The 15,818-nt window shown below is 50.5% G+C and overlaps 1 protein-coding gene across 1 annotated transcript in view; it reads left to right on the plus strand.

Moving 5' to 3' along the window:
* Positions 1–8,399: 8,399 nt before the first annotated feature.
* Positions 8,400–15,818, plus strand: part of LOC311202308 (olfactory receptor 14A16-like) — a gene marked incomplete at both ends in the record, with an annotated part of 148,050 nt that continues 140,631 nt past the window's right edge. The window contains one exon of the mRNA XM_084276876.1: positions 8,400–8,544. Within this exon, the coding sequence (XP_084133002.1) occupies positions 8,400–8,544 (145 nt within the window). The remainder of the gene's footprint in view (positions 8,545–15,818) is intronic.

Genomic DNA, 15,818 nt, shown 5'->3' on the forward strand with positions numbered 1-15,818 from the left:
GCTGCTTTCTTTCAAACACACCCTGTTCCTGGGCTACATCTCATTGGTCAACGTTTTGCTGTCACAGCAGCATCTCTATTTATCATGCCAATAGAACTTCTAAACCCTCCTCAGACAGCAGATAGACCTTAACAATAGAGGACACTTTTTCCTGGAGCCTGTCCCAGCAGGGGGCCGGCAACGATGCTGCCACCTTGTTTAGTTTCCCTGAGGTTCATGGCCTAAAGGCTCCATCCCATTATCTGTTAACCTGGCAGTGCTTGAGCCTTTGTTTCTCAAGCTGCTGGCCACATCTCCCCCTTCCTGTTAAGCAAAAAAAACCTCCTTCACTGAGCATGATATTTTCTTTTGCAAGACTTGTCAAAAATAACACTAAGGCAAAAATAACTACAAAAAAAACCCAAGTCCTTGTTTAACTAAATCTAAAAAACATCCCATAAACGAAAAACCATACTGTAAAATGTAGCAAGCTAATATCTACTAATTGGCTACACACACTGTTTGCATTGTTAATTTATCTTTCATGTCTAAAAGTTATCTGCGCACCTTCTGTGTTGACCATTTATTATGGATAATAGTGACATGTTCACTACCTTCCAAATACCTTCCTACAACTCCTTCTTGGTTTAAGGCAGTCCGTACCTCTGCCTTCAAGGCCGTAGTGTTTTGAAGATGTGATCACCAAATACTTCTCAGTGTGAATAACTTTGCTGTTTCATAGGAAATTCAAGGATATTGTCAGGGACTATGTAATCCAAATTTGACCATTGACAATACCCATCGTGAAATTCCCCACTCATGAAACCAATTGTCCAGTCCAAAGAATCCATTTTCTTGTATCTTTTGTGTTTGATCTATTAATTTCTGAATGCTCGCAGGAATCGACTGAGAGTGGACACATTCATGCAGCACATGCCTTTCAAAATTTTCACAACCATGTCTGTGAGCCAGCAACAAAAATCAGTTGCTGCTTGATTCTGTAAAGTCTTACAGAATCCACACCTGTAGCTGAGTGTCTTGACAGTTTCAGGAGTCAGGTAACATCAGCCTCAGGTTTTCGTGCAGGCACCACCCATTGCAGTCTGTGTTCAGGTGTCAGGTAACATCAGCCTCATGTTTTCGTGCAGGCACCACCCATTGCAGTCTGTGTCCTTAGGCTGTGCAGAAATCACCATTTCCCTAATTTTCATTTACCACAAATACATTCATATTTCAAAGACTGTTAGTTAGTTCAATATGTCCCGCAGCAAAACTCATAGTCCATTGTGGCTGCAGTTGGAACACTTGACATAAGTTACTGGGATCAGGATCTCCACCTGGTTCACACATGCTTGCTTTTTTCTGGATCCATGGCATCTGTAATGACACAGCCAGATCTCCTTTCCCCAAGTTAGGACCTGTAATTTAATTTTTTACTAACACTTGACATTGACTTTTTTTCTTTTCATTTTTTTTTTCTTTTTTCAAACCTCCTTTTAAACCTCCTGCATATTTCACATTGGAGGTACCAAGCTGTTCTGTGGCAGACATAAACAATTCAAAACATACAGAGCTTTGTTTAATCGATCAGCTGGAGAGATGTCCTTCTCTCCCCCTTTTTGTTTGTGAAGCAAAAGCACTTGAGAGTTTGATTCATACGTTCCACCATGGCCTGACCTGCAGGCCAATGTGGTGTCCCTGTAACACAGGTAATGTCCCACAATTGGAAAGAGGTTTGTATTGTTTGTGCTATACATCCTGGGCTGTTGTCCATTTTGATTCCACGGGGTACATGGCATTGGACACGTTTACTAGATTCCCGCGTTTGTGCAGTCCAAAACCTCTCGTGTGCTTGTGCCACAAGGTTTCACGGCAGGGGCAAGGCCGCTGGGGAATTGCTGACAGTCCAGGTGACTGTGCAATCCCTATAGCGTCAGTAAACAAAGAAGTGGTATTGTAGCTAAAGCACCTTAGCAGATTGATGTAACAATTAATGCAACTTTTGAACATCCAAATATTTTCACACTGGCTTCCTTTGAATTTTCTCTGGAACCCCTTGCTTTTCCAATGCAGTTAACTCATCAATCAAACTTTCAACGTCTAAGTTTTTTCCCGCAATCAGTATTTCAGCCATGTAATGATGTCACATACAAATGAATGCTGCAAACCAACCTGTCAGACAAATAACACTGCAAGACGCGAATTGTCACATCCATGCCACATGGATGGGTGGATGGGGGGGTGGGGGCGGTTCTCTGACTTCTGCGGTGGTTCTACGACTCCCGGAGCTGAGATGCCGCTTCTGCCCTGACCCCATCGTGAACCACAGCGCGATCCCGCCTGCGAGCACTGGGGCCCAGCCGAGAGCTGGGGTCCTGTTCCACTCGCATGCCAGGGGTCCGCTATTAACTCTTTCCACCACCCACTCGTTCCCACAGAAACCTTTTCCCAGTTCTGAAGCAACCTTACGCACCCAGGCTCCGACGAGCAGTCTCTCTGGAGTCTCTGGGTCGTCAAGAGACACCGACGTGTCGCTGAGTTCGCTGGGTGATGTGGGTGTCAGCAGCGGGTACTGAGACAAAAAGGATCCCTGATGCAATGGTAGGCAAGGTGGATTCTTGTTCATCTCCGTAGGATTCTTGTCCCTGTCCTTAGGTTTCTTGTACATGTCCATAGGTTCCTTGTCCGTGGAGGCAACACTTTTGTCTCTATAGTCTTCGGTTGGGGGGGCAGTCAGTCCTGAGACTTTTTTACGGTGAGATCCCTTTAAATTCCTCGCACCGCCTGACTTGTCTCAGAGGACCCCGGTGTCAGGGAACACATCTCGGGGGACGCCAGGCTGGGGCAGCCAGTATGACCATCTCTTGCCATTTCCAAAACTCACGCTCTCCTATTTCAGTCGCTCTATATCCTCATTCGGGATCCTGGTGACAAGAGAGAGGGGTCCCTGCTTGGGGTCCCCTTGGAGTCGGAATAACGGGTCCAACTTGGATCAATGTGATCAATGTCGAGCTTTTTAAGAAGGCCTTTCATAAGGTCATATATACGTCTCTCTCGGGGGAAGACAGTTGATTCCCCATATTACCCACAGCTCACCTCTGTTCCAGAGGGATGATTCCTGGCCAGGCTTCCCACTTCCTTTCAGTGGCTCATTCAACGTTCTGTGGGAGTCACAGGATGCCGCACAGCTCGGCGCGGTTCAAAGTCCTCACACGGGGCACCAATTTGCCGTGACGGAGAGAGACAGGACACAGCTTGATGCAAGCAAGAGTCGGTTTATTGCACAGAACCATTCCTTTTTATATGCTCTGCAGACAGCTGCTTTCTTTCAAACATACCCTGTTCCTGGGCTACATCTGATTGGTCAACATTTTGCTGTCACAGCAGCACCTCTATCTTATCATGCTAATAGAACTTCTAAACCCTCCTCAGACAGCAGATACACCTTAACAATAGAGGACACTTTTTCCTGGAACCTGTCCCAGCAGGGGGCCGACAACGATGCTGCCACCTTGTTTAGTTTCCCCGAGGTTCATGGCCTAAAGGCTCCATCCTTATCCATTATCTGTTAACCTGGCAGTGCTTGAGCCTTTGTTTCTCATGGTGCATGCCACACCTCACAATCCCCTTACCTCACAATCCCTTTACCTCAAAATCTCCTTACCTCACAATCCCCTAGACTCACAAACCCGTTACCTCACAATACCTTTACCTCACAATGCCCTTACCTCACAATCCCTTTACCTCGCAATCTCCTTACCTCACAAATCCTTTACCTCACAATCGACTTACCTCACAATTCCCTTTCCTCAGAATCCCCTTACCTCACAATCTATCTGTCAATCAATTCTGTGACTTCATAATCCTCTTAACACACAATCCCCTTCACTCTCAATCCCTTTACCTCACAAACCCTATACCTCACAATCCCCTTGCCTCACAATCCCCTTACCTCTCAATCCCTTTACCTCACAATCTTTTAGTTACTCTCCTTACCACACAATCTACCACAATCAATCCCCTTACCTCAAAATCCCTTTAGCTCACAATCCCTTTATCTCACAATCTTTTTATCTCATAATCTCTTTACCTCATAATCCTCTTACCTCACAATCCCTTTACATCACAATCCCCTTACCTCACAATCCCTTTACCTCACAATCCCTTTACCTCACAATCCTTTTACCTCACAATGCTTTTACCTCACAAACCCCTTACCTCACAATCCCTTTACCTCAAAATCCCCTTGCCTCACAATCCCCTTACCTCACAATCCCTTTACCTCACAATCCCTTTACCACACAATACCCTTACCTCTGTCGGTAGATAGGGCCTGTCAGAAGATTTAGGGCTGCACAGAAAGGTAGAACCCCCCCCCCCTCCTTAGGTAACCAATAGTAGGTAGCCAGTGAGGTAAGCGGATGGAAGTGACATCTGATCCCTGGGGTATAAAGCCCCGCGCCCCTCCCTAATAAACGCTATTTGCCGTCCACCACATTGGGGTCTGCGTGCTGATGGACCGAGCTGCCAGAGTGTGGCGCCGTTGCCGTTCCTGAACCAGGTCGCCATGCCTAAACAAAAGGCAACAAGGGATGAAGGCTGGAAGCCTTCCTCGCTCTCAGCACATGCTCTTTCAGTTTCTCCATGGTTACCTGAGCTCAAAAACACATTCCTGCACCAACTAGTTTGTCTAAACAAAAGGCAAAAATTGGTGCCAGAAACCCGGGAAAAGTCACCTGGATTCGGGTGAACGGTGGCCAGAGCGGCAGGACCAGCCCAGCGGAGGGGACACCCTCGGACCCGCAAGGAGGATGGAAGCCCTTGTGAAGGTCGTATTGGGATTGCGTACGCAGCGGGGTATTGAGTGTGAGGCTAAAGATTTTACTCTCGCCGTTGCGAGACTTTTAAAAATCAGGGTCATCGACCAGCCGGTTGATATTCTCCATCCTGGGGTGTGGGACAAATGTACTAAAGTTTCAGCCGAGGAATCTATGTCCTCCGGCAGTGGGAAAAATCTGAAATCGTGGGGGACGGTCGTGCAGGCACTCCGGAAAGCGATACAAGAGCAGGACACTTGGACTCTCACCTTTCGGCTGGCAAATCATTCTTAGGTGTGTTAGATGCTACTTTCCTATCACTAAATCAATCCAACCCCAATCTTACTAAGGCACGTTGGCTGTGTTATGATGCTTATCCCCCTTACTATGAGGGTGTTGCCCTCAACACTCCTTTTAGCTACTCATCGAATGATAACCCGACTCAGTGCAAGTGGGACACACCACAGAGAGGAATCACTTTGAACCAGGTTAGAGGCCAAGGCATATGTTTTGGCAATGCCACCTTAGAGAGCTGGAACAGTGCAGTTTGTGCAGAAACCGTTGCGATCGATAGAATCTATAAATGGGCAATTCCATCCTCATCTGGGATGTGGATCTGTCATCAGACAGGTCTAACCCCCTGTGTGTCCCTTGAGCGTTTCAACCCTGCAACTGACTTTTGTGCACAAGTTTTGATTATTCCCAGGGTCCTATGTCATTCGGATGAAGAAATGAGCTATTACTGGGGAGAAGTAGACAACAGGATCCAAAAGAGAGAAATACTGACAGCACTGAAAACAGCAACACTGCTCGGCCTGGGAGTAGCTGGTACAGCTACAGGAGTGACCACTATGCTGAACCATCATCAAGACCTGGCTCGACTACAAACTGCCATCGACGAGGATCTGCAAAGACTCGAGGAATCTATGACCCATCTAGAAAAATCTGTCTCTTCACTCTCAGAGGTTGTCTTGCAGAACAGACGAGGATTAGACCTCCTGTTCATGCAACAAGGAGGCCTTTGTGCCGCCTTGAAAGAGGAATGCTGCTTTTATGCTGACCACACTGGATTAGTCAGGGATTCGATGGCTCATCTGAGAGAAAGGTTAGCTCAGAGGAAAAAGGAAAGAGAGGCCCAATGAGGATGGTTGGAATCATGGTTTAATTATTCGCCATGTCTAACCACCTTAATATCTACCTTGTTGGGACCAGTTGTAGTGATCATAATAGCACTGATTTTCGGACCCTGTGTGCTGAACAAGCTCACAGCATTCATCAAGAGTCGTCTAGAGAGGGTTAACATTCTCTTTGTAGAAAACAGACAGATGCTTTAAGAAAGTAACCACTGAGCACTACCTCTACTGTTCTGTGGTTGTCCCTAGTATACCCTACTGTCTAAGCTACCTCTGACTTATCATTCACTAAATGTGCCATATGCTATCAACATTACAAGCTATCAATATTATAACTTACCACTATTATATATTATCACTAACATATTATCACTATTATGTATTATCACTATTATATATTGTCACTATTGTAGTCCAACACTATTATAAGCTATCACCTTTTTATATATCAGTATTGTGTGTCACTTTTGCACATTGCACTGTGAGTAGTTTTAGTGAGCAGAGGGAGGGGGGAAATGTCGGTAGTTAGGGCCTGGCGGTTGGAAGATTTCGGGCTGTACGGAAAGGTAGGACCCCCCCCTCTCTTTAGGTAACCAATAGCAGGTAGCCGGTGAGGTAAGTGGACGGAAGTGACATCCGATTCCTGGGGTATAAAGCCCCGTGCCCCTCTCTAATAAACACCATTTGCCGTCCACCACATTGGTGTCTGTGAGCTGATGGACCGTGCTGCCAGAGTGTGGCGCCGTTGCCGTTCCTGAACCAGGTCGCCACGCCTAAACAAAGGCAACAAGGCATTGCCCTTGCAGAGGGACAGTGACAGGGTATTGGCTGTGTGGAGCAGAGCACTGTGAATCACAAAGCTCTGACAGTATTTTTAAGAAGGGAAATAAAACCCAGCATCTGCTTTTTGCCACCAAAGAAAGGAGTGAGAAAGTATAAGGGACTTTGCAGAGAACAAGGTCCGTGATGTAGGGGGCGAAGGTCCTCCAAGCCTCATTGCAGAGATTCCCCTGCAGCCCGTGGAGAAGCCCATGGTGAATGAGGCTGTTCCCACACAGCCCATGCTGGATGATGTGGAACAGTGATTCTACCTGCAGCCTGTAGAAGTCCCCAATGTTGAGCATGTGAGGACACTGAAGGAGGCTGTGACCTCATAGGAAGCCTCTGCTAGAGCAGGTTTGCTGAGAGGGCGGTGGAGGACCCACGTTGGGGCAGTCTGTTGCTGAAGGACAGCACCCCACTAAAGTGACCCACCCTGGAGCAGTTGGTGATGATCTGAAGCCATGTGGGAAGGACTCACGTTGGAGGGGTTCATGGAGGACTGTCTCCTGTGGGTGGGACCCAATGCTGGAGCAAGGGGAGACAGTGAGGAGTCCTCCCCCTGACCAGGAAGGAGCAGCTGAGATGATGTGTGATGAACAGACCCCAACCCCCATTCCCTGTCCCCCAGTGCCACTCAGTCAGAGACAGTAGAGATTTAAAGAGTGAAGTGGCCCCTGGAATAAGAAGGAAGGGTCGTAGGTGGGTGTTTAAAAATTTCATTTCTTTAGGTTTTGTTCTCATTTCTCTGCTCTCTTTGGATTGAGTAATGAATTAGATTGATTTTATTGTTGGTGTCAAGTCTGTATTGCCAGTGAGAGTAACAGCTACATGACCTCCCCCTGTGCTTTGTCCCTGCATGATTTCTCCCTGTCCTGATCAATCTGCTCCCAGGCAATGATCTCAGAGATGAGGTCACAGAATGATCCCCATGGGGCCTGAGGCACCAGAGGGAGCCTTCAAGAACTGGTCTTCTGCTGAGCTGGGCCAGGCTCCTGGGATGGAGGGAGCTCATGGCAACCCGGCAGCGCTGCAGAGAGACAGCTGTGCCCAGGAGCAGCTCCTCTGCCAAGCACACAGGGCTGGGGACACTGCCTGTAGGCACCGAGGGGAGACCTGTGAGGCTGAGAGAGCTGATGGATGCTGAGAGCTCACTGGAGGAGAAAGGTAAAGAGAGTTTGCTTTGAGTTTTCTGCTCCTGGTGACTGGGTGGGAAGTGGGAGCTGAGCTTTTCTCGATAACTTTGCAGCAGGCAGTGCAAACTCATTAGGACTTGTCAGAGCATCTCCTGAGCCCTGCACACACAGAGGTTCACAGGGCAGTGTCCTGATGCCGGGAGGGGTCTACAAAGCGGAGCAGAGCACAGGGCAGGTTGGATGAGGTCTGTGAGCACAGAGCAGGAGGTAACATGGGCAATGAGAAGCAGCTGCAGGGACAGCTCCAGGCATCAGAGACGTTGTCAGGTAGGGAGTAGGAGCTGCTCCCAGCAGTGCCCTGGCAGTGGGGATTTGGTACGTCCCTGACAGCCCCGCAGTGCTGATATAATGAGGGCATTCCATGAGAAGTAGAAGGGGGTTTCCTCAAAGAAGCATTTCCTAATTTCTCACTGCCTTTCCCTCCTTGGACAGGTGTCCACACTTGACAGCAGCAGATGTGCAACAGCAGCTCCATCAGCCAGTTCCTCCTCATGGCCTTTGCAGACACACGGGAGCTGCAGCTCCTGCACTTCTGCCTCTTCCTGGGCATCTACCTGGCTGCTCTCCTGGGCAATGGCCTCATCATCATCACCATAGCCTGTGACCACCACCTCCACACCCCCATGTACTTCTTCCTCCTCAATCTCTCACTCCTCGACATGGGATGCATGTCAACAATTCTACCAAAATCCATGGCCAATTCCTTGTGGGACACCAGGGCAATCTTATTCTTGGGATGTGCTTCACAGGTCTTTCTGGTTTTCTTCTTGGCTGGTGCAGAGTTGTCTCTTCTCACTGTCATGGCCTATGACCGCTACGTTGCCATCTGCCACCCCCTGCACTACGGGACCCTCCTGGGCAGCAGAGCTTGTGTCCACATGGCAGCAGCTGCCTGGGGCAGTGGGTTTCTCTATTCTGTGCTGCACACAGCCAATACATTTTCAGTCACACTGTGCCATGGCAATGCTGTGGACCAGTTCTTCTGTGAAATCCCCCAGATCCTCAAGCTTTCCTGCTCAGATGCCTACCTCAGGGAAACTGGACTCATTGTAGTCAGTGCCTGTTTAAATTTTGGGTGTTTTGTGTTCATTGTGGTGTCCTATGTGCAGATCTTCAGGGCTGTGCTGAGGATCCCCTCGCAGCAGGGACCACCTGCCTCCCTCACCTGGCCGTGGTCTCCCTGTTCGTCAACACTGGCATGGTTGCCTACCTGAAGACCCCCTCCATCTCCTCCCCATTTCTGGATGTTCTAGTGTCATTTCTTTACTCGGTGGTTCCACCAGCAGTGAACCCCCTCATCTACAGCATGAGGAACCAGGAGCTCAAGGATGCCATGTGGAAACTGATGACTAGGCAGCAGTGAACTGCTCATCTTCTTCTGCCTATTGCTGACCATGTAACTCATGTTAGAACCAGTCTGTATTCAGAAGTATTTTTGCTTGCTTTGTTTGTTTTTTCTAAGCTCTAACATGTTCCACATTCGTCCCATTCCTAATGCAGTATGTCCTGATGTCCTGTGAGCCAGACATTGCGTAGTGACAAGCTGTACTCTCCTTGCATTGTGTTTATCTTCAAAGGGCCAGAATATTTCTTTCTATTTCTCTTGTTGTCTTTTATGTTTTGTTTTATTTTTTTAAAATTACATCCACCTTTTCATCAGCTGAATGACTCGATTACTGGTCTGAAATGGTGATGATTTCCCACTATAGAAGAAGCGGAATTTCCAGGAAGTGTACACATGGCAGCAGAAGAAATATTTGCCTGCCCCTGTACCTGTACCCCAGTCTGTCTCTTCCATCTCCCTCATTGTTCAGGTGTTTCAACCTCTCCTGATGATACAGCCATGTCTAGGACATCTTTTCAGCAGAGTAGCTGAACATGTGCACTTCACTTTGCTCAGATGTTTCCACTTCTGCTTGCTCATTTGTCATTCAGGTGCTGCTGCTCAGCACTCTGGTGTCTGCTTTGATCTTCAGACAGCTGGAAAACATCCTATCTTTAAGCAATGTAATGAACTGTTCTGTCAGGAGGTCAGTGTGTTGATAAGTGACCTTTCTATGTATCTGAATAAAACTGTTCTGGGAGAGAATCTCCTCTGAAAGCTGACCCCCTTCACACGCTGCTGACCCCCTTCACACACAGCAGCTGTTGAGGAGAGAGATTTCATGGGTATTAAACTGGATCCTGTTGAACTGCTGTTTGTTGTCAGAGAAATCTGTCTGTGCCTGTGAGCACAGATGATGCCAGGAAAAGTTTTGGGAGTCCCAGGAGGCCAGTGAGGGAACTGCTGGGCTTGGGCAAGAGCAAGGTTCTGCATGCAGGGTTGCACCACAGAGACTGCTTTTCCTGCCTATCCAGATCTCCTTAGGAGACCTCTGGACCAGCCCCCATTGCAGCATGCTGCTGAACTTTCTGCATGATAGAAACATTTTTTCTGTATGAAAAAATCCTGCACTGTGAAACTCCTTTGAAATTTTCATCACTCAAATAAAACCTCTCCAATTAGTTATACAGGTCTTATTTTTTTTTTTAATTAAAATGAGTTTAAGAGCCATGCTTGTAAGGGCTTTGTGGTTGTTAATGAGCCCCATGGTTTCTTTTCTTCTGAGTCCACAGACCTCAAGGTACAAAGAGGAAGAAACCTCTCCAGAAGTTCAAGTCAGGAGTAATGCCCAAAGTACCTTGAAGCACTAATAGGCCTCACTGGGAGCCATTCCTGACAAAGCCTCCCCAGGGGCTCGTTAGAGCAGAGAACTGGAGGCCATGAGGACAAACACAGGCAAAGCACAGGCAGCTCTGATGCTGAGGACACCCTGGCTTGGTCTGATGAAGCAGAAATGCCAAGTGCTGACCCCCAGCCCTGGGCAGGGAGATCCTGACCCTCAGCTGTGTCTGAGGGCTCTTCCTTGGGATGTGAGGAGAAAACACAAGGGGAAGGACAGCGGTATGACACATGGTGACCTCCTTTGGGATGGGTGCAAGGGGGCAACCATGCTCCATGGCCATGAGGACAATGTGTCTTCCCTGAGGCCTCTGTGGCAGAGCCATCTGCAATAGCCAAGGGGGCAAAGACCTTGTTAATATAAGGCCCTTTCATCCTGGCTGGCACCCTTGGCCATTTGCACCACAGCCCATCCCACACTGCCTCATGCCTGTGCCAGTTTCCTCGTAGGTTGCAGGCATCCAACTATATTCCCCACCTTGCTCCCACCCCACGATGTCCCTGCCTGTACTGCTGTCTCTTCGTCCTCACCAGCTGTTCCCACAAACACAAACCCACCAGCTCATCCACACTTGCTCCAACTGACTTTTTGACCCACAGCACTGAGGGCAAAGTCACATTTCTCTATCCTCACATCCACTGTGTCCTCCAGAGCTGTAGTTTATGATGGATTTCTTTTCTCATGCTCTTTTCTCATACCTCAAAGAATGCCTTCATCACTGAAATGAATATTTAAACTCTTTGGAGCTACTCCTGCGGATTCCTCAGCCTCCACTTCTCCAGACTAAAGAAACTCAGGTCTCAGCCTCTTCACATCAAATCATGGAATCCTGGAATCACAGAGTGATCAGGATTGGAAGGGACCTCTGGAGATCATCTTGTCCAAGCCCCTGCCTGAGCAGGGTCATCCAGAGCAGACTGTACAGGACACCGTCCAGGTGGATTTTTCCCCCTAAGACTTCCCCAGCAGAGGTTCTCTTCCCATGTGAGAAGTCCTCCATATTCCTCCAGGCTGGGGAGCCCCACACTGGGACTCACTGCTCCAGAGATGTCCACACCAGTGCTGAGTCAAGATGGACAAGAAGTGTCCTTGTCTGAGTGGCCATGCTCTTCCCCATGCAGCCCAGTGTGCTCATGGCCAGATTCCTGTTCAGCACCATGGGCTGCTTTGGGATCCCTCCTAACACCCAGTGCCTTTTCCTTGAGGCTGCTCCTCAACCAGCCACGCCTGAGCCTGCCTTGATTTGTGCCTATTGTGATTTTATCTGCCAGACAGCTCAGTGCCACACAGTGCTCACTCCCTCATGAAGTCACAGAGTATGGAAGATGCCTTTGAGCAGTTGCAGTGTGGGTGAGCTCTCGTGGTAGAGTCCCCTCAGAACAGCTCCTGCTCTCCCAGGCTACTTGCTGGTGAGGCAGAATTAGCAATCAGGCCCTCATGCTGTGCAAGCACTGCTAAGCAATACCCAAACAGTGTGTTACCAGCCCTGGTTTGGTCACAAATCCAAACCACAGACCCATACGGGATGTTATGGTGGAAATTAATTCCACCCCAGCCCAAACCAGGACAATGGGGTGGTTCTGCCCCTGGTACAGAACATCACAAGATCAGAAGGAGAAGATTCCTTCTCATTGCAAAACATCTTGAGGTTTGTGTTTGTCACACTCCAGGTTTTCTCAAAGTCTCTTTGCAGTGAAACTCTGATGTGTCAGGGGTTCGTGCAGATGGCTCAGCTGACTTGTGGTTCCTCTATCAAGATCACAGCAACAGGGGTTCAAGGATGTGATAGATAATAACAAGAGCAGACACTAATTTAATGAAATGCTGGAGCCTGGATCTCTGCCTTAGGTTTTCTGTTGAGCCTGTGAGCTTGTGGGTCAGGATCAGCCAAGCAGGCCAACACGGGCTACCTTGTAGTGCATGTCTGTTTATGCTGAGCCTCATGTTCTCACCCCCTGCTCCTCCTGGTCTTGGAAAGAACCACCTTGGGCTCTGCCTAAGGGGAGATATAGCAGGACCCCACCCATCCAGAAGCCTTGTGGGGTATATCAATGCCAACTTCCCAGGCTTGTGCAGGTGGCGTTACCTCCAGCTGAGCCTCTGAAGATTTACCAAACTCCTGGAATAGCTTTCCCTGGGGAGGCAGTGGGAGAGAGGTGTTGGGCCTTGTTTGCAGTCAGACACCTCACATCCCAGAGGCCCCCCCGCCATTTCCTACAATGAAGTCACTCCATCGTGCTGTCGTGTCCCAGAGGTTTGCACTGCTGTGAAATCTTTTTTTAATTATTATTTTTAAGTTATACCCTAAGTTAGAAGTGCAGGGGCTTCTATAGGGTCTCTGGTGGTCTTCCAGGAGGAGAACTTTCTTGACCTTCTCCCCCCTGGACAGTAAGGACGCTGCCGGTTGGCTCTGTTGTTTCAAGGAGGGACTTTCCACGATGGACAAGGATGGGGCACTGAGTGGGACACGTGGAAAAACACCATGTGGGTCCTCACTGCTCAGCATGGGGCTGCTGTTCAGCAGGACCAGCATCCTGCATGCTCCCCAAGCAGGGGCTTGGAGCACCAAGGCATCTGTGTCCAGATAGAGAGGTCGATACCCTAGGTTCAGAAGCGATTGGTGTGTCCCTGCCTGCAGACTGGAGGGTGTGCAATAGCCCCAAAGCGCTCTGAGATGTTCCCCTGGGCTACTGGGACCCCATTCCACATCCCTCAGGGTCCTCAACCCAGCTCAACCCAGATTCCTGGCTCGTCCACAACTCCTTGTCCGTCCCCATAACTCACCACCCCAAAGCCCCGAGATGTTCCCCACCCTGGTGACACCCCCGGGGTTGTTGGGATCCCATCCCACGTCCCAGCCTGGATGGCTGGGGTAAGAGCTGGAGCTGGACTGTGGCCAGTGCTGTTGCACTAGCGAGGAAAATGGGCTGGGCATCCAGCCCCAGCAGCCCAGAGGAGGTGTTCTGGAGGCACAGCTCTTCCAAGCTTCTCCCTTGGCTCCCAGGCAGGGATGTGCAAGCCCAGAGCATGCCAAGAGGTGACCACCTCTCAATGCCAGGTTTTGCAGCTGAGCAGGGTGGCTGGGGCTTTGTTTTGAGGACACCTCAGGCAAGCGAGTTGTGTGCTGCTGTGGGCTGCTGGAAAGCCTCAGGCAGCTTCTCAAGGCAGTCCTGGTTCCTTTGGGGTGGGGATGGGAGGGTCTGACCTTTTGCCCCTCCCAGAAAGAAGCAGAGGCTTCCGTGAGAGGTGAACAAACATGACTTGTTTTGGGGAAAAGCCCAACAGAGGAATGAACTTCTTAAACAATAATGGGGCCAGCGTGGGCTGAGGGGTGAGATATCCCCAAAACACAGCAGTGGAGGCCTGAGACAATGCTGTCTGCTCAGCACACTCAGGGTGGTTCCCATGTGAAGGACACTGTGGCCTTGGGATTCTAGTTCAAGGTTTAATTAAAAAAGGAGACGTTTTCTTGCAGAGAGCTTTGCTTGTGCTAGGTGTTGCTGAGCCAGCAGCACAGTGCCTGCAGGAACCCCCATAATCTGGACCGTGGCCTTGGGGTTGATCTCAGGATCTGCTCGGTCTGAAGTGCCAGGGAAGCGACCGGCTCTCCGGACTCTCGGTGCAAAAGCTGGAGGTCTGTGACAGAAGGAAAGAGAACAGAGCTGAAGCCTGCCTATCTGCAGAGACCCCCCGCTCCCCCCAGGCATCCCCTCCGGGCCATGCCAGCCCCTTTTCCTGATCAAAGGGGAATGGGAGGGGAGGTGGGGGGGAGCAGGTGGGACAAAGGGATCAGCTGGAAGCTGGATCAGCTGGAAGCCACTGCTCAGGAATGTCCCCTCACAGCCCTGAGATGTTCCTCTGTCCCTGAAGCATTTCCCTAGAGCAGGGCCAGGCGCAGCAGCCCCCTGCCCGAGCTCCATCCTCTGTCCCACCAGCACTGCCCCTACTCACCATCGCAGACATCAGACAGCAGCTCACTTCTGTCACTCAGGCGCGGTGCCGCCAGCCCTGGGCACAGAGCTCCGTCAGACCACCCGCTCCCCAGCACGCTCCCAGCAGCACAGCTCCCGGCTCTGCCGGTTTGGCTGCACCCCTCAACAGGGTGACCCCAGGGAAGGACAGTACTGGGAGGTCTGGAGGAGGGGGTGGGTGGGGGTGCTGGATTGTGGGGACTGTGACTCACCAAGGAACCTCACAGCCTCCTGTTGCAAACTGGCCTGAGCACTCTTCAAGTATGGCAGGCTCTGTCTCACGTAGTCCTCAACTCGGCTCCGGTCCTGCGCCAGCTGGAGAGAGCACAAGGTCATGGGGCTGGCACAGACCCTTCACGGTCAGACCAGTCCCTCCTCCCAATCAGCACACTATCCCCCTTCCACTCCAGGCCATTCCCACCTCCCAGCCAGGAGCCCTGTGGGGCTGAGGTTCAGAGGCAGCTGGATGGCAGAGGGGGATCTGGAGGTCCCGAGACCCCATTGTCCCACCACAGGGCCCAGGTGGGCTAGGGTCTCCTTCAACATCCTGAAGGTGCAAGGGGAGAGAGGCCCAGAGCAGAGTGCTCAGGGGCTTTGTGTGTGAGGGCAGGAGAGAAGGATGCAGCTCCAGGCTGTGGGCTCTGGGCTGGAGGTGGGGCACGGCTGCATAGGGGGTATCCCTTGTGCTGCCTGGGGCCTGGGACCTGGGCGGGGGGGGGAAATTCCTCCTCACCAAGCACTTCCCAGCTCTCTGTGTCTTCTGGGTCTGCATCAGGTGCTCGAGCTGGTCCCACTTGAGCATCTTTGCAGCAACAAGGAGGGTTTCCTGAGAGACCTGCAGAGGGGGACAGAGATTGGGGACAGGGTTTGGGGCTTGCAGCCCCAGCCTCTAACACCTAGAGAGACACCTGGGAAGACCCTGGAGACTCCTGTGCCATGGCCTATGTGGCCATGGTGGCCTGCTGGGACCTGATGGACCATGTAGAGCAGGGGTGGGAAACGTGGGTGCCAGCCTCTCCACCCCTCATCGCACCGTGTGTGCTGGGAAATTCCCCTGGGGTGTGCTGGAGGAGGGTGGAATGGGGGGAGCAGGGATGGCAGGGGACCCTGCCTCCCCATCCTGCTTTGCAGCAGGAGGCACGGAGCAAGGAGGAAGGCCGTGGTGCAGGGAAGGAGGGGA

Source organism: Gallinula chloropus (assembly GCF_964237585.1).
Source record: "Gallinula chloropus genome assembly, chromosome: 29".
Classification (NCBI taxonomy): domain Eukaryota; kingdom Metazoa; phylum Chordata; class Aves; order Gruiformes; family Rallidae; genus Gallinula; species Gallinula chloropus.